Consider the following 25473-nt stretch of genomic DNA (forward strand, 5'->3'; position numbering starts at 1 on the left):
TATAATTCTACAACTATCTATCAAGGTAGAAACACGCCGAAGATACACAAAAGAAGATCAATATCTATACATTGCTAAACTCCCTTTGGGACTGATTTGAATGAGTTTCACTTGTTGGGTCACAAATTGCATAGCATGAATCCTATTAACATATGTAGCCGATTCCGTCAAGTTGGAAAACACTTACATTATTTGAATCTGATCTACGGCTGTTCTATATTAGGTAAAGAAAATTAAATTTCACAAACTTTGGTCCAACCTTATAGGTATATTCTTTGGTCCAAAGTCCAAGCTTTCACAAATTCATAGTTTACTTTAATCTCCCTTTATATTTTCCAAAATGAAATTTATTTTAATAATAGGTATGCCACACTTGTCAACCTGCACCACCACCCACCATTTGAATTCTCTTGGAACTTCTAGTCCCACAAGGAAACTAGGAATAGGATACCCTATTTACCATGACTAAAAAAGGATACCTAAAATTATTAATTTAAATAAAAAATAAAATTAAAAAATGCAAGATTTTCCAAAACAAAACAAAGAAACAAAAAGAAGAAGCTTCATAAGCACCGCACAAGAAGAAAACGAAAACAGGTTTTTGTTGCCTGCTTGCTTGGTTTTGCAAACGAAAGCCGCCCCCTTTTTCTTCTGGTTTTGCTACAAATATGAAAATCTTCTTCGCATTTTCTCCAAGTTTCTCTCATTCTCTGCAACACCCTTTTATGATTTGTTAACAAACAAGTTCATCTTTCAAAAACAAAGCTTGTCTCCTTGCTTTGTTTTTGCTAAGGTATCTTCAATCCTTTGGTCTTTGTCTGTTCAAAGTTTTCATCTTTTTGTGCATTGCGATCTGGGTTTTATTCTGTTTGATCCGCTTCTTTTGATTGCATGCGTGCTGCTAAATCAAAATTTCTCTTTTTTTTCTCCATTTGTTTGATTTTTCAAGTTGGTTTTGTTAGCCTGGCTGAAAACCCTGCATTTTTCTGTTTTTAATTTTAAAAATTTAATCTTCAAGCATGTAAATTCCTTGATGTTTATGGAATCTGGGCATGTCTCTATTTAAGTCTCATTGATATATATTGGCTGTTTTTTTATATGCTTGTAAGGTTTGTTAATTTGATGGAAGTTTGAATATTTTGCTAGATCCCTTGATAATTGGTATTGTATTCAATTATTCATCTCTTTTTATGCTTTTTGGTCAGGGTTTAAACCAGGATAGCAGGCACAAATTTTGAAATGGTGAGTATCCCTTTTCCCTACTATTTCATTAAGGATTGGAATTGTTACAGTTTATAAATTTGTGAATGCAAGTAGATTATGATTTTCAAATGTGGATTGTTTTTGCTTTAATGTGTCCATCTCTCTTTGGTTTTTGATCACTAGGGAGAAGCACCGGCATTCCTTGTTGATGAACTGCAGGACGGGCCTGTTAATGGCTATGAATTGAAAAACGGATCTTGCAAAACAACTACTACCATTGGTGATAAAACGGTAAGATTACGCATTATGCTTTGAAGATGATCTCAATACATGTTCATATTCATTGATTAGATTAGTTACCTAGCTGATTTCTGCCTAAAACAAAAAGTGGGCCTCCATTTGTTTGACAGTATGTCATTACTGGAGCTGATGATGGCACTTTGTCCATTGAAGTTCAAATTTTTGACCGTAATCTTGGAGAATGGTTAGTTTTAGGATTCTTAGCTTCATAGCTGGTTTTCTCAAGCTTTTGTTTCTCATATCCATTTTAAATTGCAGGGTTCACCCCACTGTGCTAGGCATCAAACCCATGTCATGCAAAGGCCACTCAACAGTGCTTTTGGAAGACAGAATACTAATTCTTAAGAAGGGTTCTAAACCAAATGATCAAATATGGTTCCTGGAGGTTGGTGCTTAATCTTATAACAAAGGGCTATTAATGATAGGAAACTCTAAAACTACAGTAGATTTCTATAATTGCCTAAGACATACTAAATTTCTCGTGTTTGATAGGTTGACACGCCATATGTTAGGCAGCAACGAAAAATTTCGGGGTCTGAGGTTGTTGCGTGGAGTAAGGGTGTGATAGGCAATGCTGAGAAGCCTGTTGTTATTAGTGGTCCTTCTGGAGTTGGTAAAGGAACACTGATAACAATGCTCATGCAGGAGTTCCCATCTATGTTTGGTTTTTCTGTGAGCCACACCACCCGAGCTCCAAGAAATATTGAGGAAGATGGGGTCCATTACCATTTCACTGAGAAAAGTGTAATGGAGAAAGAGATTAAAAATGGAAAGTTTCTTGAGTTTGCTTCTGTCCATGGTAATTTGTATGGAACCAGTGTTGAGGCTGTTGAAATGGTAGCAGATGCAGGGAAAGTAAGTTCTTTCTACTGAAATATTTTTGGAACTCATTTTATTGGAAGCTTGGGCATTATAACATTAAATTGCAGGCATGCATGCACTTTTCACACTATCCAAATCAAACTCTCCTTAAAGGAGCCTTGCTTTTTATTCGTTCAGATATTAACCAAATTTCTGGAAGCTCTTATGATTGGATTGACTTTTTACAAACTATTATGTGTGGATTTGGATCCCAGATGAGTGCAATGTGAATGGACTTATATCCCAATTGATAACAAGAGTTCTGTTAACTTTTTGTCTCTAAGTGAGTGCTAATGCCTGTTTGCATATATGCCAATGGGCATCCAAGCATAGGCTATAAGATTTGGGATGTAAGGATTGTCTTAACTTGTAGAGTTGTTATTCGCTGAACCCTGCAGAAGTGCGGTTATAGCCTTCTCAGAAGCATAGCAGAATATCATATTACATTGGTTTGTTCTTAACTCAATAAGTCTTAGGCCATCAATTTACAAAAGCATACAAAGTTATTATTATATAACACACCTTATAACTATAATGCCTTTTGTCACGTTTCTTTCTCTTTAAATCTCAATGGCATATATTAGGGCTGATTGGCTCTTGTCACAATCAAAATTAAGCCTTTAAAATATATGCAATGCAATATGTTGTGGTCTCGTCTCATGCTGGTCAAGAAACTTAAGTTACTGTTTGATTACTATGGTTGCAATATTATTTCAGCTTTGTTAAATTACCCTCATTCAGGTATTATATTATTATGACCTCTCCTGATAAATTTTTTGGTCCCTGTTTCAGAGGTGTATTCTTGATATTGATGTTCAAGGGGCAAGATCCGTGAGGGCTAGTTCTCTTGAAGCCATATTCATCTTTATCTGCCCCCCATCAATGAAAGAGCTGGAGAAGCGTCTTCGTGACCGGTGAGTAGTCATTATTTAGTAATGCATTTTTACTTCTAAATGACCCGGAATTGTAGGCTAAACTATTGCTTTAAAACCAGAGGGACAGAGAAAGAGGAACAAATCTTGAAGCGACTGCGTAATGCTGAGGCTGAGATTGAGCAAGGGAAGTCTTCTCAGATATTTGATTTCATCCTGTACAATGACAACCTTGAGGAGTGTTATGAGAAACTTAAGGTAACTGCTGCTAAAGCAAAAACTTCCTGAATCTTGAAGTTTTTTTTTATCATCCTGATATAAAGTATCCATTGGTGCAGAAATTATTGGGACTTGATAGTTTTATCACTGCTCCACTCAAATCAGGTAAGAAACTTTTAAAGCGGATCAGCGTTGGTATGCAGTTCCTTTTTTTAAGGCCATTTAATTATATTGACTTCATTTATCAATGCAGCAGCACCCAGAGAGATTAATCTACCAATGGATTTTTCAGTGTCTAAAACTGATGACAAAATCATCATAAACTGCATCTCTTCAGGATTGGAGAAGGAATCAAATAACTTGTAAGCCTTCTGAACACATTACTTATATAGTGCATGTTTGGAATTGGGTAGCTTCTAGACTTCAGATTTGGTCCCTGTTTGGAAGAGCTTCTTAACTTATAGGATAAGAGCTTAGGCAAGTATTTGTGAGACCTTATGCAAATAGCTTATGTCCTACCTATAAGCTGTTTTGAGCTTATTTTCGTAAGTTGTTCAAATTAGCTTATGAATAAGAGCTTATGCTTAGCTGCCTATGTCTTATTTTCAGCTTATTCCAATAAGTTTCTCAAATTAGCTTATGAAAAAACGTTTATGTGATAAGCACTTATTGCCATAAGTGCTTATTTAAGCTGTTTACCCAAACGCACCCTTGATGCTGATGAATAAGAAGCTGACTTTGTACTTGGTTTAGCAGGATCACATTGGATATTTCCTCGCTAAAAGGGGGCGCACCTGGACGGACAAGAGGGCTTGAGCTCAGCTAACATTCTATGGACTTGGCCAGCTAACTTGGTTTTTCCCACTCGTATGCAACTTGAGAAAATGGGACACAGAATTAAGGAATTACATTCATGTGTTTAACATATTTTCCCCTTAGCGTTCTTCGACTGTTATGGCAATTGAATTGACTTGAGAAGTATTGGTGATCGCACATTTGTTATTCCCTACATAGACAATGAGATGGTTTGTGACTTTTGTTTCTCTAGTAGTTGAAGTTCTTTAATTCTTTTGCCCTAGAAGGCCTACAATTTGAACAATTCTAAGATATGTATGTCAAACACTTGGGTGTTATACTCTATATGGCGTTTCAAGTCATTCGTTTAACCAATTATATATGTTCTTTATGCCATGTTAATGCTTCTTGAGATTCTAACTATATGAGGTTGCTTGTTTACTAGCGTTTCTAGATTCGGATTGGCGGTAGACACACAATTCAAAGCACAATAATTTTATAAGTTACACTCTGTAATTTTTTTCTAAAGCACATAAACATGTAAGTATACTATACATCAATTATTCTTTTTGGTAAGAACATGTTGGTCGGGGAGGGTTGGCCTACATTTAAATAGTCTTGCCACTTGATTAGCGTTTTGGTGGTCCTGAACCTATTTACCAACGGCTACTAATAAAGGGTCTTGCCGAAACGGACACAGAAGTTCTATGATAAAACCAAATAATCAAGAGTTTTAAAATAAAAAAGTTAGAAAATTTGGTGTAAAAATACAAAATAATGCAGAAGGGATGAGGAGTTGTATATTGGCCATATAAATAGTGTTCATAAATTATTACAGCACAGGAAAAAGAGTCTGTGACAAGGCTAATTTATAAGACGGTCTCCAATATGAAAACAGAAGAGCACACAAACTCACAACTGCAAAATTAATCATGCCTCAAAAGCAGGCATGAAAATGGAGTCTTTAGATGTGTTAGTACTCTTTCTTTTCCACATATAAAGCATTCCTTCCAGTTATGACAATGTTAGAGATCAAGACCGAATTGAAGAGACAACAACCTTATTGGGCATGTTTGCAAAAGTGTTGAAACCAGCATGAACATAGGATTTAACTCTAATGGATCGTGAATCTTCCATGAGATATGAATCTTTCACACTCTCATTTCATTTACTCTTTTTATTTTCTACTTGTTCATCTTCACTTTCAATTATATTATTCTTCACATTACTTATTTTCTTTCTTTTTTCTTCATATTTCTCATTTCCCCACTCATTTATACTTATATCTTCGGTTCAGCTAACCTTGCTTTTCGTTTTGGTACTAAGATTTGGATTGAAGAGGCTCCTTTGGAGGTTTCCTCGAAAATCCAGGATGATGTTGTTGCCTCCATGGCTTCTTCTTAATTGAATGAAATCAATTTTTAAAAAAAAAAACTTATATAATAGTTGAATGTGAGTGAAAATTAATTCATCTTCGATTTCCGGGGAGAAGACTGCAACTAGACAAAGCCGTTAATGCAGTTTTCAGTTGTGAACCAACAAGGAAATTCAAGTCGTGTCACATCGACTAGTTATGGCTATGATCGGGCACTGTAAGTGGGTCATGAATCATGATACCGACATCACATAAGGTAGGTTCCTTGTAATATTGTGTTCGTGTCTTCTTGCTGTCACATTTAAAAGTTGGCATAGCAACACCTTCATGTGGGGGTAGAGAAACATGCTATTACTTACAGCTTGTGTTAGGTCTGTATTTCTCTCCACATGGTAATGTTCCCATGTTGAAATGGCAATTTTTTTTTTTACAGAAATGGCAAATTTTAATGGAGCAAAACATAATATATGAATTTTATATTTTAGCCGGCGCCCAAAAAGTCAAAATGCTCAATAGCATTTCAGTCGGCCCAAATGTCTTATAACTAAATAAGCATTATAAAGGCAAATGAGATGACTTAAAGAAGAGACACACATCTCATCTCAACTAAAGCTAGTCAGCCTCATGACGACATATTTACTAATCGTCATATTTACTAATGATTACACAAGGTTGTCTAGAAGCAGTCATGATCTCACAAGAATCTTTCCACAATGATTCCTAATGATTTGCAAAAACAGATACGATGAACTACAAACCTATAAATACATGTGTAGTTGTTTATGTACACACATTGTTCATTATGCAAAACTTGAGTTATTTTTAGATTTTGAGATTTTATTTTTACTCTCTATCTTTGACTTGAACGTGTGAGTGTCTTCTGCAAGTATATTGTCATTGTGTCAACTCAGCTCCATCGTGCAAGCTAAGTTAATTAAGGTTGTGCACCACCAGAAGCAAGAAATTTGAGCAACCAGAATAATTTTATGCATATTTTAAAATAAAAATGTAACAGAACAAAAAATTGGAAAAAGTTAATGTATCTCAGTTTCACCAATACGTGTTCCATTTTGTTCTAGGTGTGTGTGGAAAGAAGTGTTACGTGTGGAAAGAATGGTGGGAGTGAATAATGGATCGAGAAGCTTGGTAAGAGACAGCACAGGAGAGCAACTTGCCATCTCCTAGCGAACTTTTACGTGTGGGGGGACCCTGAAAGTGAAAGAGAGCAAGTTGGGGCACACACCACTATTGTTGTCCTCTTCCACATAGTCATATCATACATATTAAGGGTGTAATTAGGTATGACTTAATTTGCAAATTTGATCAACTTGAACAAATTCAATTATATTTTGGTGGGTTGGGTTGAATTATTGGACCAGTTCAGACTTTTTCATTGCATCCGATCAACATCAGTTTAGATATAGGGTTTGGATATTGTAGACTCGAACGACCAACTTAACTCACACACCTGATCAACCTGAACCAAACCAAATAACATAAATATATAAATAATAAGTGAGTCTATTTCTACTCTTAGCCTTTGGTTGATTTTTACCTCAAACCGTCACTCTCTCACGACAAAATCCAAACAAATAATTAATCTCTCCTACTTTACTGCTATTATCATGGAATATCACTAACATTTGCCAAATAATGAATGATTCCAATGACCAATTCTTCACATTATTTTATGATTTCTCTTTCCGGATTGTGATTCAAGCTCTCTTTTTAGTGAGCAGTTCGTAATCTCGACATTTCCTCTTCATGCCTTGCTCCCTTTTTTGTTGTTTGCAATTTTGTCTGATTTATCCTAAACTTTTGTTCATGTATAGAGAAAGGTCGGACTAAGCCCAAAACCCTAGCAGAAGCAAGGTCTAACCTAGCCGCCTAATGTATCATGGTCCAAGAGCCCTTCTCAAGGTACAAACATTTCCTTTTTATTGGGGTACTAAAAATCCTAAGCTAACTTTAATGGACTCTTGAGCCTTATAATTTCTTGGTCAAAGAGTCTGTACATGAATGGTGCTCGCCCATAGGCGATCATCTCGTTAAGTCCTATCTCTATCAAGCTTACACGTTGTAAGACCCAAGATTTTAGAATTAAATAAATAATTAATTTCCTGTTCACAATTAGGATTTAATACAACGTGAAAGGAATTTACATAAGTGGTTGCTGTTTAAAAATAATTTAATGAAGAAGAAAATTCATGGATTAATTAATTCTATCCCTGTAGTCAATTTAGTCGATAATTTGACTTATTTACATGACTGTCTTAGAACGAGAGCGTTTATAGAGAGCCAAAGTACTCTTAAAACACTGTAGAAATTAAGTCATAAGAATTCTGGGGATATACAGAATTGCTCGTATACCTTCCTACGACAAGCAGATTAATACGAAATCCTGGAATTTACGAACACTCATTTTCGATACCGGGAGGTTTGCCGAAACTGAATCCCTGGTTTTTCTAGAGCTATTAAATTAACCTACGATGAAGACTTTTCCTGTTCGGAGCTTCAGATAAAGATTTCATCCGCGTACGCCCACTCTAATCGACGTTCCAAATCTTTCTTCAGAAGGAAGTTTCTGCATCCGAGGTCAAAACCATAAAGTGCATTTTAAGTCGGTAAACATTAAAAACAAGCCTCGAAAACCAAAAATCATACTGATATTTCTTTGAAGAATTAGAAGATTCAGCGGGAAGAATATCGTGTCTAAAATACGTTGGAATCAGTAGGAAAAATCGGAATCGCGAAATAATCATTTTCTCACGTTTTCAATTTCCTATAAATAGGACTTCAAAAAAAAAAAAAAAATCACAAAACACACACACAGCCGTGGCTTTGGAGAGGAAGTGGAGGAAAAGTGATTTTTTGCCAATTCTTGACCGATCGTCGTTCTGTTCGTTGCTACGCGTAGGCCTCGAGGTACTGATGCTTTTCCTTACCCCTGATCGTAAATTCTGTCGCTTTTCTCTATGTCTTTCTGTGCTCAAAGTTTTAAGCTTTTTGTAAAACTGTCCAAATAACTTGATTTTAGTGTCTAAACTTATTCCCTAACATTCCAAAAACTTTTTAGACATTAAAATCAAGTTATTTGGACAGTTTTACAAAAAGCTCAAAACTTTGAGCACATAAAGACATAGAGAAAAGCGACAGAATTTACGATCAGGAGTAAGGAAAAACATCAGTACCTCGAGGCCTACGCGTAGCAACGAACAGAACGACGATCGGTCAAGAATTGGCAAAAATCACTTTTCCTCCTCTTCCTCTCCAAAGCCACGGCCGTGTATGTGTGTTTTGTGATTTTTTTTTTTGATGTTTTGAAGTCCTATTTATAGGAAATTGAAAACGTGAGAAAATGATTATTTCGCGATTCCGATTTTTCCTACTGATTCCAACGTATTTTAGACACGATATTCTTCCCGCTGAATCTTCTAATTCTTCAAAGAAATATCAGTATGATTTTTAGTTTTCGAGGCTTGTTTTTAATGTTTACCGGCTTAAAATGCACTTTATGGTTTTGACCTCGGATGCAGAAACTTCCTTCTGAAGAAAGATTTGGAACGTCGATTAGAGTGGGCGTACGCGGATGAAATCTTTATCTGAACCTCCGAACAGGAAAAGTCTTCATCGTAGGTTAATTTAATAGCTCTAGAAAAACCAGGGATTCAGTTTCGGCAAACCTCCCGGTATCGGAAATGAGTGTTTGTAAATTCCAGGGTTTCGTATTAATCTGCTTGTCGTAGGAAGGTATACGAGCAATTCTGTATATCCCCAGAATTCTTATGACTTAATTTCTACAGTGTTTTAAGAGTACTTTGGCTCTCTATAAACGCTCTCGTTCTAAGACAGTCATGTAAATAAGTTAAGTTATCGACTAAATTGACTACAGGGATAGAATTAATTGATCCATGAATTTTCTTCTTCATTAAATTATTTTTAAACAGCAACCACTTATGTAAATTCCTTTCACGTTGTATTAAATCCTAATTGTGAACAGGAAATTAATTATTTATTTAATTCTAAAATCTTGGGTCTTACACACGTTCCTTGACAGCCCCTTGCCTTCGCCCTAACTCAGCGGCCCTAAAGGATGCATAAGCCTCATGGGCGGGTCCCTTATCCTGTCGAGGGGCTCGCCTAGTCCATCTTTTTGATTTTTTTTTTCAAATTTAGTGCAGAGTTTGTAAAAAATACATTATTTTATTCAAATTTGATCACCCAATCCAAATCAATCCATTCTACATCAGACTGGTTCGGTTTGGGTCCAGAGACAAAAGATGAGAAATGTGAATCAACTCAACCTGAGACTCTTTTATTGGTTTGAATTTATAGGCACCTCAAATCTGACTCAACCCAACTCAATTACACCCCTAATACATATCTTCCAAAATTATTTCTTAAAATATATTTATGACTTTTTGGAATTCATTTTCAGATTTTCTATATCTTCAAATTATATGTTCACTTATTCTGTGGTTGATTATTTGGACAAGAAATCTTCAAAATTTCACAATTCGATTTGGATTTGAAGAGGTTCCGTCGAAGTTAAAATCTTTGGTTCATGCAAATGTACTAGCCTCTATGGCAACTTGATTTTATTAATCAATTGCCCAGTTTCAAAAAAAATGTGTGTTCACTTATTCGGAAATCAAGTTCTAAAATTATAGAAATTAACATATCTTTGGAAAATTATTTTTTGGAATAATAAAAAGAATATTTTGCAACTATCGACTGGTGTACATGGGAAAAAATCTATTTGTCCCTTTCCTTTAGCCCAATAGCCCATATATATGTCCACCAAACTAAAACAATATCAAATCCCCAACGCCCAGATTATTTGAGATGCCCATAAAGACTACCAGAAGTCCATAACTATTAAATGATAACTTTTTTTTCGTACAAGAGGTAAAGAAAGCAAAAACAAAGAGTGAAAACAGCAAACAGACACAGACACTATTGCCTCATGAAGGAGATACCAAGCGCATCCGCAACGAAGCAGGCTACCCAACCCCTCAATGGGAGCGCGACTGAAACCAACTCCACATCCTGATTAGCCCAAAGCTTGGCCAAAAAAAATTGCACAAGCATTCCTTTCATGAAGTGTATGGACAAACTCCACACTCCAAGACCAACCCATCAAATATTTAATATTCCATATAAGAAAAGCATACACGTGTCAACAAGTAAGCACACGAACAACACCAACTCCACAACAGGCAGAGAATCGGATTGACATTCCACACCCTATATTGAATTGATAATTGATTGATATTTCTTCAACTAAAAAAGAAAATATGTTTGGCCTTTCCTTTTTTCTCAACACATTTTTTTTCTTCTATTTATACCCTAACTCATTTTGCAATTGTGAAATAAAAAAGCAATAATTCTAGAAGAAATTATGTAATGATAAAATTTTGTTTTTTTTTTCCCTATTTACGTTTAAAAGTAATTTTGTAGTTAGGAATTTCAATTTGTAGAGTAAAAAATAGTTCAATTCCAGAATCTCAATATCCTATATTATGAGTCGACTTTTTTTTTGGTACATAAATTATGCGTCGACTTGTTAGAATTAAATTGAGTTGAGAGAAGAAGAAAATCAGCATTAACTGTAACACTTCTTTTTTTTGACAGTAACTGTAACACTTCTTTGTTAAACCATTGAGAGTATAAATAAAAACCGACCCCTTTCTCCCTCTCTCTTTGTGTGGTTCCTCTGGTAGGAGTAGGACACCACTTTGGTCATCAAGTCATCATACAATAAATCCAAAAGTAGCATCATTTTTGCACTATATCACTTTTTGTTTGATACTCCATCACAAAGCTACCTATCTTTGGATTCTCATTTTGTGCTGTACTTTAATTTCCAATTTTCTATTCTTTTTTTGTTACTGTCAAAGGTAAGGGTAACAATGATAATGATAGCCAGCATTTTAATCTATCGCTGAGGCATGATCTTTGTGATAGAACCAACTTTAATCCTATAAAGTACTCTGGACACTTCTGAGTACATGCAGGGCATAAAGAATGTATGATAAAGAGATTATAGCTGCATTATGTGTGGAGTGCATTTGATCAGTGTCACAAGAAGGAGGAAAAGAGATAAAAGGAGCAGAAGAATTAGGAATATAATTCAAAAGCATTCACTTCCACATTCAAAAGTTGTTTTTATTTCCCTCCCTTTTTACAAATGTTGTGAGGAGATAACACTATCCCGGTTACATTCAACAAAGAGAGCTAGCACAAGAAAAGTAATGGGAGACAAGTTTAACTTTTGAAAGGTGATATATACCTCAGAATCAATTACGGCCGACTAACAAAAACTTCTTCTCATAATTAATTCTGATTTATTTATAAACACATGGACTATGCCCCAGAATCAGTTCTAATTTTATAATCAATTGTAGAGAGATTTTGAAACATATATATCAATATTCATCAAGCAAGCAAAATAGATATAACTAACTACTCAACTTATGATAATAATGCAAATTGTAATCATTAAGCCAAATACCAACATGGTGAGGACAAAATTTCATATCCCAACACTCTAGTGTAAGTTAGCTCCGTAAAGGTGATGACATAAATTTGAGTCCCGAAAAAGTCATTTATTGGGAGGAGCAGGCCAAGCAGCTACAATTTTTCAAATGGATTGAGACATCCGGTCAAAGGCCAAGAAATATTCATGAAACCAAATACAATCAAAGTTCTTGGGCAAGCAATGCATATTCCCAGATTGATGTCCAAGACATGATACAAATTGCAATGCATGTGCTTGGAGACTTGATTTACATACTCCAAAATATAAATAGTTTTTTCATGGTTTAGAAATTTAGATTAATCAGCCAGTAAAACCAGAACCAAAACCAGAGAAAGTTTCAAGATAAAAAGGAAAGTCATGCCTAACAATCAGAGTACTAAATTGTGCACTACAAAATAGTCATAAACTCTATCTCTTCAAAGGATTAGAAATTCAGATCTAAATCAGTAGTCACCTCTAAACAAGTGAAAGTAAATAAACTGAACCTCATACATGTTCTCTGTGAATTAAACTTGAAGCAGCATCAAATTGGAACATTTTTTAGTGCAGCAGATAAGACCAACTCCATTTCTGGTGAAGTAAAACATTCTCTTGGGGGTTTCTTTGATGACCAATTGAGCATTACTCTTCTTTTTTTTGGAGCTGGTGGACAAGTTAATACCTCTGGAATTCTGAACTCCTTAGCCTTTGGTGTAGTGCACCCACTTGAACAAATATCTTCCTCATCACCCTCCTCAACAACATTAATCTTAATACACAGTTCTTGGGGGCCTGAAGTACTAGCAGCATCCTCACAGGGCCTTGTCATTGAAAACACCCTTGCTTTGTTTGGTTACTGCTGAAACCAAAAAGAAATTTTAAAGAATTAGTAGCATGCTCATATGCATCCTCTGATTCTGAAGCATCAAAGAAATTTCAAAGCAGAAAGAACTACTTGAGAGGTTGAAAAGTTCCTGTCATGCCATAATATACAAGAAAAAGATTTATCTTTCACATAAGTCAATCATGTTCAAGTAAAAAACATCTACATTCTGATGGAACTAGTTCTCCCGCGGTAAAAAAGATTCAAATCAGAGACTCAAACCGAGACATATACATTTGAACCAACCATCTATTAGTAGATCACACTAGAGTTTGATAACATGAAAAATTTAAAACTATATCCTAATATTTGAAAAACACAGGAAACCATGTATATTAAAGCTAAGGTTTTTTCACGTTAAGAAATTAATGTTTCCCCCATAAAATTGTATATAAAAATTGCAGGGTTAACTTACTTAAATTTTTATGTAAACAGAATGCATAAAAGTTGAATACATTGGGGAAAAAAATCAACTTTATCTAACAAATATTGATATGATAAAGTGTACCTTTGTTGAATTAGTACACATTTTTACAGGAATCTCTCGAGTTGTAAGTGGGTATAGTGTAATGATCATGACTTTATCTGTTTATTCTGTTAAAGGTTCGATGATTATAAGACTTTGTGAAAATGAAAACATACCCATGTACTACAAATATTACTATATGACTGTAAGTGTTTTGTAAGAAGCACCATCGGTTGTTATTAGTTGAAAAAACATATTTATCAAGCTACGTAAATTTCTTGAGAAAAAAAATTCGTAAATCAATGTTTATATTGAATTTTTTTCCTGATATATGCTGAAATTATATAAGGATCGACGACACACAACATAGTATGTCTTGTCACAAGTAATAATAAACAACCATAAATAAATATGAAACGTATGAAGAATGACTATTTACTAATCCTAAAGAGCGCTCACAAACAAAGATATTGTGAAGAAACCAGATAGAGAAACTACTTTTATTTAGTATAAAGTATAACAATAACAAAATGTTAATGAAACATCACTTTTATAACTGATTAAATGAGGGTAGAAATCTCTCAATAGGTTACCAATGAATGATTCAACTCATCACAAGTCATTATCTAAAGCTCAATTACAATATCCATCAAGTAATCTAGAATATTCATTTTCATTAACTGATATATTAATTATTCAAACATCACACATTCTAATTAATTGATTAATGTTAATCTCATAATATAAATAAAAATATAACAATCTCCCACTCGGATACCATTAATCAATTAATAGAAATATGAGAATTATTAAAACTAGCTAGAATATCAATAATAAGCAAAAGACATATCAGAAGATATAAGTTTTACACCGCAAAAGATAGTATTCGATGGGGATATATCATATATGTTAACATGCTCATATTTCATACAAATAAAGAAGGATAGATGTGGGGAAGCACAATAGGATTTAAGATAAAAAAAAACAATTTTAAAGAATGACTCAAACATCTTTAAAATGCTATAAGAGATATGATAAAAATGGTGTCATCTCAAACATATCTCTTAAAATTATGGTTTCAAACTCCCATTAATCCTAAATATCAAAAGACTTTAATCATATCAATAGAAGTCATATGATTTAGATAGGCCACAAAAATAAAGTGTTTGGTAAATGAAAATATGATCATTAATAATATATTTAATTTGAGTCATGATTTTTAAAATTTTCTCTCTAGTAAACAAGTGTTTTGAATGCATAGAAATTATGTTGTTTTGAGAGAAAATATATCACTAGGAGTCTTACAGTGCTTTAACTAACATGAAAGCCACAAACAAGATTCATATAGGCCTAAGTGTACTTAATAGTCCAATAAAAATAATTCTTTGTGGGCTAAACAAACTACTCAATAAAGTTTGTCACATAATTAATCTAAGATTAAATAAACAAGTGATTGTCTATAAATTCATGTGAAACGAGAATTTAATAACATTGACAATGAACAGTTATTTAGATAAAAAAAAATATCTTAAATTAATATAACACAAAATATCAATAATGAGCAAGAACTTATGACAACTGGTATAAACTAAGATTAGAAGTAACTTAAGAATGCAAGAAATCAAATTTGATAGAGAAGTGATACTATCAATTTAAGACATGTAAATTTTAGTCCTCTCGGATAAAAAAATATTTACCTTAAAGATTTTCCAACATTATGGTTTAATAATATTTTCACAAATGAGTACATCATAATTATTTATACTTTACAATGAGGCTAAATAAAATTTAATCCCAAATCATCACATAGAAAAACATACAATGTCAAAAGTCACCATAAACTTCAACTAAAGATATATGTTTTGTTTCATATTAAGACCTGTAATTTTATTTTGGGATTACAACATTCTTTAAAGAAATTATCTATTGTGTACTTGTCACTGAATATTTCGGATCTAAACTAAAACTAAAAAGAAATACAGTGTATTGACGCCTCTTGAGTCTTGAGTAACATTTTAGACAAATAGATTTTTAGAAGAAATATCTTCAATGTTGTGTTGTTAGGTTTAATTTTTTTTTTAAATCCAAATATATATATTAAATATAATAAAAATGGAAGAGGCTAAGCTCAGGAATATAACAATGAGGATATAAAAACAAAAGTCCTCAATCATCCACATATTTACACAACCACTTAACCACTCTAAAAAGATTTAAATAACAAGAGCCTCCCTAAACAAAAGAGCAAACTAAAAGAACCAAAAGAAAATTGAAGACCTAAACCAAAACCTAAGACAACACCAAGAGTAGGATCAACACTATAGGCGGCCACCACTCCTCCATTTCCTGTGCCAAGCTGTGGATAGCCGCCTCGTCCCCACCAATGTTGTGTTGTTAGGTTTATTATCCTATTTGACTACACGTCGGAATTCAAAATGGACCCTTCTTCATCAAAAGCCAATGGTTTATCAGGTAAGATATTTCTCCATGGAAATCACGACTTTTATCAATTTCCAAATTCCTATTTCGGCGTGCATATACCAAAAACCATATCGGGATTCACCGATTCAACACAATGAGACACAAGCAACCCCAAAACACAACAGTTTTTTCAAAATAACAATCGAATCAAAAGTACCTAAAGGAAGAGAATACAAATCATAATTGAAATTAGGGCCTATTTTGATAAATTAGGGTTCATAAATTTTAGATTCTAAATTATGATAAAAACAACAGATCAACAATGGTATGCATCTGCAAGACTCTGACTCTGATACGACATTGCTGAAATTATAAGAGTATCTTGTACAAGATCAAGGATGTAGATGCACAATACATGTCTTATTACAAGTAATAGAAAACTGTAGATAAATATTGTGCGTACCTTGTTCTTGCTAAGGATGAAGAAGGAGACTTGTTAGTAATCCTGAAGAGCAATCACGAACAAAGATCTAGCTTATAAAAACAAACAAACAAAGATTTAGAGAAATGCTAGTTTGAGAATAACTATCCTCTTTTCAGAGTATACAGTATAATAAACTGCCCAATGTGGAAGCATTTTTATAACTGATCAGATAAGGACAAAGACCTCTTAACGGGCTATAAGTGAATGACTCAATCCATTACAAGTCCATAACAAAAGCCCAGTTACAATATTCCTCAAGTGGCTTCGAGTTGTAATTAATATCAATTTCAATAAGTGATATATTAATAATTCAAACATCACTACACATTGTAATAAATTGATTAACTTTAGTCCCCGTAATATAAATAAAAATGTAACAGTATATCTATACTTATATAATACATATGTCAATAACTACATTTTTTAATGATTTTTTGTTTCCATTCCCTCCCTTCTTATCTCTTTTTATCTTTATTCCTTTTACCACTCCCGTTCTTGTTTTTAATCTCTCTCGGTCCTACACCTCTTACACCTAAAATCAGGTGTAGAGAATTTTGTTTCATAACTCATTGATGAAAGTTAAATGTTATCATAGTAAAATGATTGTCAGATAGCTTCAACTCTTTTCCACCTGAAATCAGAGTGAAGAAAAAAAAATCACTAATCATTGATTAAAGTTAAATGCTATGTAAGTAAAATGACTCCAACATAATTAGAGGTGTCAAATTGGCTCATGGCCAGGGTCATGCCCCAAGCATCCTATCATTGCCCACACTCTTACAATCCATTTTTAAGTGAGAGATTTTTTAGCCCTAACAAACACAACTCATTCATTCATTATGATCGGACAGGCTAGCCCTAGTGCCAACCACTCTCCACTACTTTCTACTTTATATAAATTTCTACAATAAACAAATTCAAAAATTAAATTTTATTTACACTCTATCTTTATCTCTGCCTCTCTCACTGTCTCTCATCCCTCTCATTGAGGGTTGGACTGGTAAATTAGTAACTGAATTCAATTTAGGCTCATGCTAACCAGACTAAAAAATGTGAAAGTTAAATAAAATTAAAACGCCTAAAATAGAAACGCCCACCGTGGGGCTTGAACCCACGACCACAAGGTTAAGAGCCTTGGGCTCTACAAACTGAGCTAGACGGGCAAGTTGAAAGTTTTACTTAAATTACCTATTTTAGTCATTCCTTGTTTCCCCAACCAAAACCAATCTAGTGAACAAAGACACCCGATAGTGAACAGTATTCACCTACTAAATATGTAATTGTGGTGTTTTTAAGGTTTCATTACTCAATATAAACACTAACTGGCACAGGAACTCCCCAGACAAAATGATACTAAACTTCAATTCTTTTTTATTTTTATTGTGGTAATTTCTCCTAACAGATGACTTTTTTGGGATTAGATTAGAATTTGTGCCCTTTCGTTGTTGGTAAAGTGAACTTTGATCATTTTTCCGATGTACCAAAAAAAAGTGAACTTTGATCTTAGCCAAGTTTGTTATCCTTCAACAACAAGCTAGCCAAAAAATAAATAAAAATACAACGCTTAATTTCAGGCAGAAACCGCAAAACTCAAATGAACAACTTAGAATTCAGAGTTTACAGTCACTGCCACATATAGCTAGCTTGAGAGACAAAATAAAAGGCATGGCTACTTTTCACCTAGATGTTAGTCCTACTATACACTTTTCAAATGAAGGTAACAACTAAACATGAAAAGTAAATGAAAAGAAGCTCTTAAAATTTGAGCTGGCATAAACACTACTGAAGCACTGATTCTGAACCATTTTCTGGTGCATCATCTTCATGTAATGATGACCCCTGAAAGGCAAATGGAGGCGGTGGCGGATCAACATTCAAAGTACCATCCAGCACTCTCACTACCTCCTCCATAGAAGGTCTTCTACGCTCATCCCTTTGAACGCACCAGAATGCAATTCTTAAAGCACGCTCCAGTTCCTCTGAATCAGCACCGCCTTCAATCCTTTTATCAACCACATTAGTTGCTGCATTACCTTCGATCCATTCTTCATATGCCCACTCACAAAGTTGTCGACGATCTCGGAGGCGTCCCGTCAACAAGGCTAACACTAGCTTGCCAAAATCCTCTACATCTTTTTCAGCTGAAAAGCCACAATATGTGGCCACACCATCCACTATTGCAAACCCATATTCAGACACCTTGGCCACTGCATCCTCATCCAATATCACATTCTCACATCGCAAATTTCCATGGCTTACAAACTCGACGCACCCAGAATGCAAATAACAGATGGCCTTTGCCACACTTGAGCATATTTCAACCCTCTTTCTCCAAGTTAGCCTCTTGCACAGAGTGGAATCATCCAAGTACTTATCCAGTGAACCATTATCAGCATATTCATACATCAAAAACCTATGGTTAAACTCGCAGCAATAACCCTCCAGCTTCACAAGGTTCTTGTGGTGGATGCTCCCTAGCTTTAAAACCGCACTCCTGAACTTCCTTTCTTCTATGGATGCGTCCAGGTCTTTCACTGCAATAGGGCGATTGCTTGGTAGCACGCCCTTGAACATGTTTGGCCCAATTTGATTCTGGAGATCCCGAGTGAGGCTTTTGATTTCTGAGAAGGTTAACACGACTAAAGCCTTCGAATTCGGGCGTGTCAAAGCCAAAGTGACATTTCTCATAGTAGAGTTTTTCTTTCTTCGGCAGATGCAGAAAACAATTCCCAGCTGGAGGATCGCAAAGATGAAAAGTGTTCCGGAGAATGCTTCCATTAGACAAGTAACACATAGCCTACGAGGCAGTTTTAGTGGAGGTGACTTCATGATGTTAGGATTCACAGCAAATGGACCTGAGCACTTCTTAACAAATGAAATTGAGCTTATAGATGGATCTGCATAGCCAGTAATATACTTAGTTCTCTTAATGGAGCATTGGGGACTACCATTGTTGGAAAAGGTTGCAACTGTACACTGTGTGTCATTCAAGCACAACTTCTCACATTCCTGCAAATTACTTATGAATACTGGATCATCAGGAGGGTAAATTCCATATAGATAAGTGTTCTTATACGACATCATACTGGAGCCAGATTCACAATCCTGTTCATATGGGACGAAACACTTGTTAGTCTCGGTAACCTCAAAAGGGCACCTGCAATCAGCAGAACCGGAAGCAGTGAAGACACAGACACCGCGCTGACCACATGTTGCAAAGACCTTGCACTGGTTCTCAACAGCTTGCCAGACTGATCTCCATGACTGTGAAGTTTCAGTCCACGAGTATAAGCGGAGATTGCCATCCAAATCTAGCCTAAGAAACCGGTAGTTCACGGAATCATTATGGTCCTCTCCATACACTGTCCAAATAGGTTTCAAACTTTGGTCTCGAAGTTGCAGAGCTCCACCAGTTGTAAGGAATGCAGTGAGATTTGAAGCTGAGGAGGGGCTTTCACTAGTCCAGTATATAACATTACTCTCCCAGCGAAGCTGCATCTGACCAGAAGCATTCATGAAAAGAGTGTAGTAACTAGCTGTGGGATTCTTGGTTGAAGCCCGAAGTGTCTGATAAACAGATAAACTCTGCCCTGGGAGAAGTGTATCAGATGGAGTATCAAAACTTTGCCAAATGATGTTTTGCTTGGTGTCTAGAAGAACAAGGTTGCCATTATCATGAAGAGACGCTGAAACAACGGATCGGTTGCGCGTTCCGCTGGTCCATGCAGTGACTCCTTGTAAGGAATCAAACAGGACAAGTTCCCCTTCAGGAGTGAGTTGGAAATATGACCTGTTGCTTACTGTGACATGAGCACCAGCAACCCAAACCACTGGTTGTTTGCTATATGGCATAGACTTTGAATTGAAACGAATGCCAGCACTAAACTGGTTAGGTTCATCTGAAATGTTGAAGAACCCAAATGCAAAATCCCCATTGGAGGAAACCCAACAATTGTTGTCAATCACAGAAAGTTTCGAACCCAACGGTATCACAGCTGCCACAACAGGATGTACCAAGAAGCCAACAAAAATACATAGCAACAATGCTGATCTAAGAAGACACTCCTGTTCAAGCATACCTATATATCCTCAGAGGGGCAAATTCACAGATATATAATGATGAGTTCTATTGACCAAGTCACTTTTACAAGCAAAAGATGTTGAATCCCTCCTTGGCAATTTAATTATACCAAACACCTGTGAATAAATTAGGTAAGTTAGAGGTTTTTGTCAAGCCCCAAGAGTTGTTAAGCAATGCAATAATAACAGCTTAAAAAAACATAATTTCTAGGAATATTAGGTAAAGAATGAAGTCAAACTTTAAGGGCTCAGGGTCAATTTTCAAAATGAAACAAAATAGAGAAGAAATGTGCAAGTTAGGTACCTTATGGAATAGTCCAAAGCTCAGAAGTCCACAAGCCACCACCACACACTGCTACCATAACCATTACTGAAACCTTCAACAAACTTTCCACCACAGCACAACCAATTTAACAAAGCAACTTGAAATTGGAAGTTTTGAGACTCATGTAGGACTAATAGCAGCAAAATGAAGAAAGGAAACTCCAAAGTGGAACCCTTTCTTAATTGTGTATAAAATAGCAGCAAAAGATGAATTCTAGTGCTAAAAATTGGAACTTTAGGTACAGACAGGACCGAAATTAGACCAACAAGAAGCACATTTTGTAGAGTGCAATCCCTAAACGAACCCTCGAATGTCACAGATTGATTTCAAAAACAGAACTAGAAGATGAGACCAACAACAAAATCAGAATGAAAAGAGACAATTTTGCATAACATTGCTGGTAGCTGAAAGGAGTTAGCTTAGCATTTTCTGATTCAGAGAGGGTAAGAGAGATCTGAGAAAATCAAGCATAGAAAAAAAAGCCAGAGCTCAGAACAGGGAAATGTTCAACTTGAGTGCATGAAAACCCATGACCCAGATGGAAAGTTTGTACCTTTTTTTGTCCCTTGTTGTCTTAGCACCCAGCAACTTAGCTCAAAGGGTAATGGGCTAAAGGGTACTTGAAAACATAGAAATTAACAACACAGGTTTAAGGATGCTGCTACTATGCTGCTTGGATGAGTGGGAAAGGCATGAAGATGAAGGGTATGAGTTAATGGAAGGTGTGAGTGGAAGAAAGTGAAAATGGTGTGGACTTGAGGGTGCTACTACTGTGATGCTTTCAGGGTATAGATTTGGAGCAGAAAGAAAGGTTAAAGTGGGAAAAAGGGTAGAAGGGGAAAAGGGTGTTTGAGAAAATGGGGTGAAGAAATGAAGCAATGTGAATGTGAGTGTGAGGAGAGAGAGATGAGAGGTGAGTTGCAGGGTTAGATGGTAGTGGTGAATGGTGATGGTGACGAAGGAGAGGGAGAGGGAGAAGAGAATGCAATGTGAAAAGAAAAGGGGTTTTCAAGGAATTTTACTTTTATTGTCAATTTATTGATTTTTCATGGAGATGGAAAAGCACAAGGAAAGTGACTTTATCAATAGTAAAGGTGAATTTATCATTGTATTGGTTTTGATTTTTTTAAAAATGTATAAAAAATAGAAAAAAATATTATCAAAAGAACATCATCATTTTTCATTAAAAGTATCTTACATATTAGGTTTATTGCGAAAATTTTAATATTTTATATATTTTTTTCATTTCAAAAAAAAATGTACTTAATGTGTCTTTTATTTCAAGAGAGAGCAAAGAAGATAGAAAAGGAGTAAGCCGTGGAAAAATAAATAGATTTTATGTATTTTTGCTAGAGTAGAAAAAGAGAAGTGAAAAAAAAAAGAGGGCCTTAGTATTATATTATTTTGTTTGGTTGAGTAGATAAAAATAATAATATTTCTATTAATATGCAATTGCTAAAAAAATGAGGCATAGACAAGCAATCATATCTTCCTCTACCTTTTTGTGCCTTGTATGGAAGTGTTCTCTCAGATGACCTCATTTGCCATCGATTTTGGATTGTGGAAACCGATTAAGGTTTGTTGTAATGGCCTTGAGCTCTCCCACTTGTCCTCTGCGGATGATTTGATTCTGTTTGTGGAAACTAACTAGAACAAGTTGAGGTTATCAGCACTTGCTTGGATCTCTTTTGCACAAGTTTTGGGTAAAATGTTAATAAAGATAAAACATGAATTTTTTTCCCCAAAACGTTCATGATGTGGTTTGTCAGCAAATTAGTGATGAGTTTGGTTTCCTCCGAACGGATGACTTGGAAAAATACTTTAGGTTCCTCTTAGTAATAATCGTTCAAGGAGAGATAACTACAATTATGTTACTAAAAGAGCTAAGTAGATAGTAAGCAAGTGGAAAAGCAAAGTCTTACAATCTATTTTGTCTTACTTCATGTAAACTTCCACTCTACCTTTAGTGATTTATGATAATATATGGATAAGTTTTGTTGCTCTTTTGTTTGGGGAGAGGATGAGTAATGATGAAAGAAAACTCATTGGGTTATTTGGAATGTGATTTGAAAACCGAAAAGAGTTGGCGGTCTTGAGTTAATATGGGAGAGTGATCACACTAGAAATGATAAGATACTTAATGTGCATACTAGAGTAGATATTGGGCTAACACATATTATAAGGAAGCTGACAGAAAGTCGATTAAGATGGTACATAGATATCCACAAACAATGCCTTGTGAGTTACTAGTGAGTTGATAACATGATTTTTAGTCATGTGAAGAAGTGTAGAGGGAGACAAGAAAAACTTGAAAATATATTGTTAAAAATGATCTTATTTTCAATAATATTCCTCATTATCTAGTTTTTAAATTAAGTTCAATAGTATTTTGTGTTCTATATAGTCGATTTCACTTAGCGAAATAATGTCACGAAAAATGCGAGTGGGCTCCACTACTTTTAGGTCATCTCAAATTGGAGAGAAATAGATATGTACATGTTTTTTTTTCTTGTTTTGCGCATTTAACTACTTTAACTCCAGGAAAAAAAATATTGAATGTAATTATTTTTAAACATAATTTATTTCCTCTTCTTTTTCTATCATACTAAATAACTTATAAAATTTATTTATATTTCTCTCTTCTCATGTTTTTTTTTCTCTTCACTCTTATTTTCCTACACCAAACAATACTTTAGGAATTAGCCCTATGAAATTGACTTAGACCGCTAGTCGTCGCTAGAGAAACAAGGGTTAGAACTTCAAGTTCCCTTTTTTTTTTGTTCAAAAAGTTCCCCTTGAAATGATTAACAAAAGAAAAAAGATGAGCTTATGTGTAAAGGTACCTAGCAATGAGATAATTTTTCAGAGGATGCAAAAGCATAGAAAGAAGGGAGATTCTTTTTTGATTACCACTTTTCAAACAGTATATATTTATATGTAGAAAAAATTAAAATTGTGTGAAAAGGGATTGTTGCATGCAATGTAATAAAATAAGTAATAAATTAATAATAAAGTTGGCTTTTCGTTTCCTCGAATTATCATTTTCAAAATGGACCCACTAATAAACTTTTGTATGGGAGTACAAATAAAGTTTGATATGGTATCTTAATTAAGTGACAGAATATTGTTTCAAATCTTGTGGAGACGCAGTACTTTTTGGAATGTAACGTGAGGAGCAACAAGGAAATGAACACGAAATATTATTACCCCTTTCACCAGTAAACCCCGTGATTCAATTTCTTGTTTTATCATAGATTGTTCAAGCATTTGACAATATTTTCAAATAAAATATGAACTCTAGATATCTATTTATGTAAAATATTTCACCAAAACAGTGATTATGTATTTTATTGTAGATTTTATTAAGTGGGGGTTCTTTAAAAGCTTTTTTTCCGGGTTTGTTTTTTATGGCATGGTTTGATATTTGCAATGTGGAGTGGACACACCCAAATTAAGTATACTTATCCACAAAAGCCCAAAAGGCTTGGACTACAATACAACAAAGCCCAATAATTACCCTAACCCACCTGCTTGCTAGTTGTAGCTACGCATCATTAATTTGTTGGTCATATTCAACACAATTAAAATATGGGTGAAATAACCTAACTACCTAAGGTTGGTTTAGTGGAGTATGACCGAGTCGTGTACTTAACATGTCGTAGGTTTGAAACTCTGTTAGTCTTATTGTGGTGAGGTAAGTTAAGTTTTCTGTAAGTGTTCTTTGAACCTGACAATTTTATGTCTTGGACTGAGATATTATTCCATTACCATAAATTTTTTAAAATAAAAAATGGATGATTTCACGTTTATGTTGATTCAAATAGTATATGTTTGTCCCAGTAGAATAACTCAAGTGGTAGAAGTTAGGAGACATATGAGTTGGGTAGGGAGAGGTTTAGGGATTGATTACTGGCGGGTACAATTCCTCATTCCGATGTGTCATAAAAAAATAGTATATGTTTGATTGTTCTTTTTGATCCCGAACAATTATCTCATGTTAAAGGTACCGTGTAAAAACAATGCAAAGGTGGAGAAATACACATGCATGCCCTACACAAACATGCCCATAGTCAAGGCCCAGCTCAATAAAAGCAATGGAGAGGTGAGTGAAATTAAGACCTGATGCACGTGTACAACTTTTTGATCGACATGGTTAAAGTTGGAGAAGTGCTTTTTATATGTTATCGATCTAAATAAATTTAATCATCTTAAAATGTTGAGATCCTCTGCACTCGAATGTAATCCTTTACTAGCAAAGGAGAATGGTGCAGGCTGCAGAATTTATTATGGGTTGCAGATGCAGGTTTCCTTGCTGTGCTTTGACTTTCATGCATGTCACTTGCTGTTGCTGTTTGTAAGTAAGAAAGCATTTTTGCAAGGATCCTAAAATTAAAGCCCACGCGGTCCACTGGGATTTTTCATTAGAAGGATGTATCTTATGAAAAAGGTAACCTTATGAGAGAAAATGTGAATAAATCACCACCGTTAGATCTAACCATTAACGGTCAAGATTAAAACATTAAGTCATGTGACTTTTTTAAGTGATCATCTGACAATCACATGACCATTAAATTCTTTTAATCTTAACCGTTGATTGTTATATCGAACGGTCGTGATTTATTCTCATTTCCTCACATAAGATTACATTTCTCATAAGATACATCAGAAA

The 25473-nt window shown here is 34.8% G+C and overlaps 2 protein-coding genes and 1 non-coding gene across 8 annotated transcripts; 1 reads left to right on the plus strand and 2 right to left on the minus strand.

Moving 5' to 3' along the window:
* Window positions 1–560: 560 nt before the first annotated feature.
* Window positions 561–4646, plus strand: LOC130730646 (guanylate kinase 2). Of its 6 annotated transcripts, none has more exons than XM_057582701.1 (11): window positions 561–793; window positions 1206–1242; window positions 1387–1494; window positions 1614–1687; window positions 1762–1888; window positions 1996–2358; window positions 3157–3278; window positions 3359–3494; window positions 3575–3620; window positions 3709–3817; window positions 4209–4646. In XM_057582701.1, the coding sequence occupies exons 2-11, from the start codon at window positions 1240–1242 to the stop codon at window positions 4279–4281; spliced, it is 1161 nt and encodes a 386-aa protein (XP_057438684.1). In that variant the 5' UTR covers window positions 561–793; window positions 1206–1239; the 3' UTR covers window positions 4282–4646. The 6 variants fall into 6 exon arrangements, with proteins under 6 accessions (XP_057438684.1, XP_057438686.1, XP_057438690.1 ...); XM_057582703.1 differs by having other exon boundaries at window positions 3712–3817; XM_057582706.1 differs by having other exon boundaries at window positions 562–793; window positions 1592–1687.
* A 12843-nt stretch (window positions 4647–17489) lies between these two features.
* TRNAK-CUU (transfer RNA lysine (anticodon CUU)) lies at window positions 17490–17562 on the minus strand. The gene has a single exon. It is a non-coding gene; the product is annotated as a tRNA-Lys (tRNA).
* A 405-nt stretch (window positions 17563–17967) lies between these two features.
* LOC130730647 (G-type lectin S-receptor-like serine/threonine-protein kinase SD3-1) lies at window positions 17968–21800 on the minus strand. The gene is made up of 2 exons (XM_057582708.1): window positions 20784–21800; window positions 17968–20596 (listed from the first exon to the last, which is right to left on the minus strand). The coding sequence occupies exon 2, from the start codon at window positions 20474–20476 to the stop codon at window positions 18179–18181; it is 2298 nt and encodes a 765-aa protein (XP_057438691.1). The 5' UTR covers window positions 20477–20596; window positions 20784–21800; the 3' UTR covers window positions 17968–18178.
* Between the last annotated feature and the right edge of the window lie 3673 nt (window positions 21801–25473).

This window comes from Lotus japonicus, chromosome 1 (assembly GCF_012489685.1).
Source record: "Lotus japonicus ecotype B-129 chromosome 1, LjGifu_v1.2".
Lineage (NCBI taxonomy): Eukaryota > Viridiplantae > Streptophyta > Magnoliopsida > Fabales > Fabaceae > Lotus > Lotus japonicus.